The sequence below is a fragment of the Triticum aestivum genome, chromosome 2B (assembly GCF_018294505.1).
Source record: "Triticum aestivum cultivar Chinese Spring chromosome 2B, IWGSC CS RefSeq v2.1, whole genome shotgun sequence".
NCBI lineage: Eukaryota > Viridiplantae > Streptophyta > Magnoliopsida > Poales > Poaceae > Triticum > Triticum aestivum.
This window is the reverse complement of record NC_057798.1, coordinates 405,107,331-405,113,841: the sequence shown is the minus strand read 5'-3', so window position 1 is coordinate 405,113,841 and position 6,511 is coordinate 405,107,331. Positions and strand designations below refer to the sequence as shown.

Here is a 6,511-nt window from a genome sequence, read left to right as displayed (position 1 = left end):
CTATCTGATTTTGTTAACGCCATGTTAGACACACCGGGTCTCTCCAAGGCATGGTGGGGGTAGGCGATATTGACTGCATGTCATGTCCTAAACCGAGTTCCCACAAAGAACAAAGAGATAACTCCATTCGAGGAATGGGAGAAGAAAAGGTTGAAACTCTCTTACTTACAAACTTGGGGCTGCTTGGCGAAAGTCAATGTGCCAATTCCAAAGAAGCACAAGCTTGGACCAAAAACTGTGGATTGTGTTTTCCTTGGGTATGCTTTTCATAGCATTGGTTATAGATTCTTGATTGTAAAAACTAAGGTACCAGACATGCATGTTGGTACAATCATGGAGTCGAATGATGCGACTTCCTTTGAAGATATCTTCCCATGAAGGATATGGGTACCTCATCAAATCAGGAGTTGCCTAGTTCATCGAGTCGGGATGTAGTTACAATTTCTGAACCTAGCACTCCGATGCAACATATTGAAGATCTTGTGGAGGACAATGATGAGACTCCTAAAAGGAGCAAGAGATAGAGGACTGGAAAGTCCTTTGGTCAGATCTTGAGTCGCTTTGGCTATAGTGACTTCAAGCCCTCTCCAACGCCATATGATGCTAGCGTGTTGCTTCGAAAGAATCAAAGAATTGCTAGAGATCAATTGAAATATTCTCAGATTACTGGCTCGCTTATGTACTTAGCCAGTGCTACAAGACCTGACATCTCTTTTGCTGTTAGCAAACTGAGCCGACTTGTCTCGAAACCATGAGATGTGCATTGGAAAGCTCTAGAGAGAGTTATGCGTTACTTGAAAGGCATTGTGAGTTATGGAATTCACTACACTGGGTACCCGAAGGTACTGGAAGGGTATAGTGACTCAAATTGGATCTCTGATGCTGATGAGATAAAGGCCACGAGCGGTTATGTATTCACTCATGGAGGTGGTGTTGTTTCTTGGAAGTTTGCAAGCAGACCATCTTAACGAGGTCAACAATGGAAGCAGAACTCACAGCACTAGATACAGCTACGGTCGAAGCATATTGGATTCGTCGGCTCTTGAATGACTTGCCAGTTGTTGAGAAACCTGTACCGGGTATCCTTATGAACTGCGACAACCAAACTATGATCGCTAAAGTGTGCAGCTCAAAGGATAACATGAAGTCATCAAGACATGTTCATAGAAGGTTAAAGTCTGTCAGGAAAATAAAAAACTCCGAAGTTATTGCGTTGGAGTATATCCAAACATCTAAAAATCCGGCAGATCCTTTTACTAAGGGTCTATCACGTAATGTGATAGATTATGCATCGAAGGAGATGGATAATGAGACCTACAATATAAGTTGTTCACAGTGGTCCTAGTCCATGTGATCGAAGATCCCGTGGATTAGATGTGGAAGACAAGTTGTTGGTCAACTGAGAGGAGAGTATCCTTACTATTAACAATACCACTCCATGAAGATGCAATACTCTCCTAATCTGCATGGCAGGTTGATGTATATCTTAGTGTGTTCTAAGCGACTCATTTAAGCAGAGATGTCGTCCTGCAGAACATCTTTTGAAGAACACACCTATATGAATTTGATTGTTAAACGTCGCAATCTATGAGAGTAGGGTGCTCTATAGTAAACTCATGAAATGTATCAGAGTATGACGCATAAGCTCCACCCGCGGGAAAGTCCCACAGTAGCCTAGTATTGGTCAAGGCTTTGTGTGAAGCAAGATTCGCAGAAAACTTGCAGTTCAAGGCATAGTCCACTGTTCAAGTTACTTACTAGTGTAGCATAGAGTTCTAGGTGAAAGTTCAACTTAACAGTCTCCACTACAGTATCGGTATATAAAACAGTGTCTTGAAACCAAAGGCGAATTTTGTGTGTCTCTGGGATCTGGTGGAGGATTGTTGGAATTTAGTCTATTTTGGACAGCCCAATAGCAATTTCAGAAATTCCTAATAAATCATAGAGGCCCACTTAGCCCGTTCGTGCAAGGAAAGGGGTGCTACTAAAGTTCAGTCTCACATTACTAGTTTGGTAGGACTTGGATCTCCTTATAAGGGAGGTTGTTTCCCCACATGTATGAGCATTAGAACAAGAGAGACGTACACACGCGCTCCTCCTCCGCCGCCCGCCACGCCCCGTCATGCCGCGCCGCGGGTTGCGGGAATGAGCCGAGCTGATGTCTAAATTTTTGCCACACATGACTGGTATACGAAAGGTTAGATAAGAGCTGAAATGATTTTTGCTATAGTGGAGATTGAATCCAAATGGTGCATCCCTTCGGCTACTGGTTGTTCGCTTCATCTCCCTCTCTTCGTTTCACCTCCCGTCGCTGCCGATTCGCCTCCTTCTCGTGTGCCTATATAAAAGAGGTCACTCATCTCTAGAGAGACACATCAGAACATCATCTTCCTCTCGCCACCGAGTCCCTGAGCACTGAGCTACTGCTACGATCTTTCCAATCCCGGCTTGCGGCGTGCACCGCAGGTCGGGACAGTAGGCCTCCGAAACCCCACCTCTTTGAGTCCTATACGGGAGAAGGGTGATAAGGTTTTTGGGGAGCGCTGCGCGACTACTGATCGATTCATCACTAACGCTCCGGACACCGACGACCACTTCCTCAATAACGACTTATTTCCCGACGTCGACAACCTCTTCGACGACATGGCTGGCGAGGGCACCGACCCCAAGACCGGTGCTTCGGCCGTTGCTCCGTACGTCTTCTGGTTCTCTCTGTTTGAGATCATGCTACAATTTCTTGCACTTGCTTTTCTTGTTCCACCCTCTGTTCTACATATATTCTGTTCTAGTTCGTATGTACAAATGTTGTTTGCCTTCATTCTGCTAGATTACATGACTTGTTTCATCTCTATTATAATAGTCATGTTTTATCTACCATTTTTGTTAATAAAGTCATATGATAAATTGCTCATGTTTCAACAAAGCAGACAAAAAACGGATGTTCGTTTGGGTCGCCGCGTCGGGTTGCTCTAAGATTGCTTTGATGGCACGGCTTTTGGCTCCATGGTGCTGGGTGGTGTGGTGCACTTTTCTTTCTTTTGAGGAGCTAGGGGTGATTAAACGAGGTGGTGACCACCGAAAAAAGAGTGCACGCACGCATGCGTACAGTATTTATTTTTTTTCGAAGGCCGGATGCGTGTATTTTACTCCCGGTGGAGGTCGAGTCGTAACTAGCGCTGAAATTGCTGCCACTGAGAGGGTGTTTGGATACTCTCTAGTCATGTGACTAGTAGTAGTCAGACTAGAAGTTTTTAGTCAGACCCTGTTTGGAAGGTGACTACTACTAGTCAACATTAAATGTCTCAGTATTAAATGTCCCTTGTGCAACACCAATTAGAGGAGAGAGAGAGGGGGACTTTAGTCAGTAAAAGTCAGGGGTGTTTGGAGGTTTACTGACTAAAGGTGACTACTACTAGTATCTAGTCAGTAAAAGTTGGGGGTGGGGTGACTAGGGACTAAACTAGTTTTAGTCACCCACTAGTCAGGGTGTTTGGAGGTTTACTGACTAAAGGTGACTACTACGTCTCTAGTCTCTAGTGATCCAAACACCCTCTGAGTGACTTGTTTGTGTTTCTTGTGTTTGTGCTTTGCCCTTTCCTCTCCTCTCCTCCTCCTGCAGCTTAATTAATGACAAGCTGCTGCTTCTGCACTAGTGGAACACGCGCCCCACACCCCTCCGCATTAATGAATGAATGGGTGAGCGTCCCGAGTGAGTGACAAGTGATGAGAGAGAGAGAGAGAGAGAGCAACGGGACGACAGGGAAAAAGCGAGCGAGCGAGCAAACAAAAGCGACCAGCTAGCTCCGGCAGCACCCCCACTACGCCCCCTCTGGCCAATCTACTCCACTTCACTCCACTCCACTCCACTGTAAATCTATCTGTGTGAGGGAAGCAAGGAATTTGAAGTCGACATGAGGAGCTAGGGTGAGAAGCGAAGCAAGCAGGCGACGCAAGATCGACAGCCCTCACCACTCTCACGGTGCTAGGAGGGACGATGCCGCTCCACCTGCTGCTCCTCCTCCTGCTCCTGCCGTCCGCCGCCGTGGCCGGCAAGGCCCGTCAGTCCTCCTCCTTCGCCCTCGATTTCTTCCCTGGCGACGGCGCCATCGCGCAGCTCGCTCTCACCGGCGCCAATGCCACCTCCGCCGGCGACATCTCCATGCGCTCCCCGCGCGCCCGGGTACAGTACCACAAACCCATTCACTTCGCCCCCGCCGCCGCCGGCTTCTCCACCTACTTCTCCTTCTCTCTCCACCCTATCCCCAAATCTCACGCCGCCTCCATCGCCTTCTTCCTAACGCCCGCCGCGCCCGCGCCCTCGCCCTCACCCGCCGTTAACGCCCTCGCCCTCGCCATCGTCTTCGCCGCCGCGGACTCCAGCCACATCCGAGTCCAAATCGACCTCGCCGGTGAAACGGCCGCCCAGACCGCCCCCCGCGGCATCCCCAAAAAGCTGCATTCATGGATAGACTACAACGCCACATCCGCCACGCTTCAGGTCCGTCTCTCTGCCTCGCGCCTCCCCAAGCCGCCGCACGCGCTGCTCTCCCACCCGCTCCATCTCCACTCCGCCCTCCTCCTCCATCTCCTCCGCAGCAAGCCCATGCTCGCCGGATTCGCTTCCTCCCACGCCAACTGCAGCCTCTTCAGCTGGGCCTTCAGGGCCAACCACGGGCCTCCCTACCTCATGCACTCCCAGCCACTCAATCCCACCGGCTTATCGCTCACCACGCCGCCGCCAGACCGCCTCCTCCGCGCTCCCCCGGGCAACCGCTACCCCTGGGCTTCGCTGCTGTTGGCGGCAGCGTGCGGCGCCGTCTTCACATTCGTCGTGCTCTTCGTCTGGTACTCCATGGGGAAGCGCCGGCCGGTCGCGCCGGTGGAGTACCCCATGCACCCGTCCTCCTCCGACATCGTCTACGAGAAGATTGTGCTGGTCGGAGTCAAGGACCTCCCTGCCGATGTCACCGCAGCTGCTCACAAGTAGCCGCTGTCCTCTAGATTCTACTGCAAGTGTGCTCCTGTAACTGTAAGTAGGAAATTGTTGCTAGTAAGTGCGGTGGAAAATGCAGATTTTGCGGGCAAAGCGAACAACGCAAATTCTGCACTTCCCACCGGGATTAGGATTCGATTGCTCTTTCTAAATTGTAACTTGTCAGTTGTCATGCCATCCACCACTGCTACCACTTCTTCTTTGTATGCTTATTAGTCATGCGTGCCCTAGTACTATTCAAGAGCCCATCCTATCATCTCTAATGGACAGAGTAACATGGTGTTTGTTTTTTCGGCGAATGCACATAATATAGCTGATGACAAATTGAGGCATGATATATTAGTTCGCAGTTTGTTCAAAAAATATAGCTAAAATTTCACAACTCCACCCGATTTCTGCTCAATCCCCAGATACTGAATGCATCCACCGAGTTCTTTAGTGACTGCTCCTCAATTTATGCGCTTGTGCTTTGCAGAGTTGCTTGCTTTGGTGATTGCTCCCCCTCAATAATGCACTTGTGCTTTCCAAACGCACTTCACCACTGCTGTTTAATTTACTCCTGCATTAGTAGATTCGGAGTTTCTTCTTCGGCAGCTTCAACTTGCGGGAGACTCTTGTTGCAGTTTGGTGGCATGGGTCTGTGCCAAGTTGCTTTAACAATATGCTGCTAGGTGCAATTCAGTTGGCCAAAGCCACTTTGCATTAATATTGGAGATGTGCACGAGAGTGCTGAAATCATTATGGGAGATCTAGGTGCATGCTATATGCCCATTGCTACTTTCAGTTAGGAGCCACTAGCTGTATTATGGCATCCAGGATTCCAGGGTTTGCTTTACTTTTAGGTTAGTTGTATCCTGGAACCTCATGTGTTTTTGGCTGACCAGTTGCATCTTGAAAAATGTAAAGACGACAAGTTATTATGAAATATATGATCATTTTTTGCAATGTTGAGGATATCGCTTATCGTTGGCATCTAGGTTAGCTGGGGATTAGAGATTAACCAGAAATCGGCCGATTAATTGATTTTATCGGTCAACTATTAATCGGACATTTTTTTTTGCAAATCCTAGGTTCCCAACACTAAAATATGATATATTCGACACCAAAACAATATTGGACACAAGTGTTACCTGTGATTCCTTTTGAATCACAGTATAATGACAAACAAAATAGGACAATGGTACATATTGCGTAACAAGGTCCACAAAACACAAATAAAAGATAGTTTTTGCAAACATAGTGCTATGAATAGGCCTGATTTATCGGTAGATTCCCGATAAATCGCTTCTCAGGGTGATAAATCGGCCCAAACGATAAACGTGAAGATAAGGCATAATCTTATCGGTCACCCCAAAAGTAGCGATAAATCGGACGATAAATCACTGAACCGGAAGATTTTCTGAACAGTCATTTTTAGTAATAAATTCATTAGTTAGCTCCAGCTTTTCAAACGCACTTCACCACGGATGAATTATTTATTCTCTCTATCATTTGAATATACTTTATTAGTAGTACTAT

The 6,511-nt window shown here is 47.6% G+C and overlaps 1 protein-coding gene across 1 annotated transcript; it reads left to right on the top strand.

The window, feature by feature from the left end:
- Positions 1–3,702: 3,702 nt before the first annotated feature.
- Positions 3,703–5,286, top strand: LOC123045170 (uncharacterized). Its single transcript, XM_044468115.1, has one exon. It carries the CDS (start codon positions 3,995–3,997, stop codon positions 4,985–4,987), a length of 993 nt encoding a protein of 330 aa, XP_044324050.1. The 5' UTR covers positions 3,703–3,994; the 3' UTR covers positions 4,988–5,286.
- Positions 5,287–6,511: the final 1,225 nt, after the last annotated feature.

Coding starts and splice junctions, on each gene's coding strand:
- LOC123045170 (XM_044468115.1), top strand. CDS start 3,995: ATGCCGCTCCACCTGCTGCTCCTCCTCCTGCTCCTGCCGTCCGCCGCC.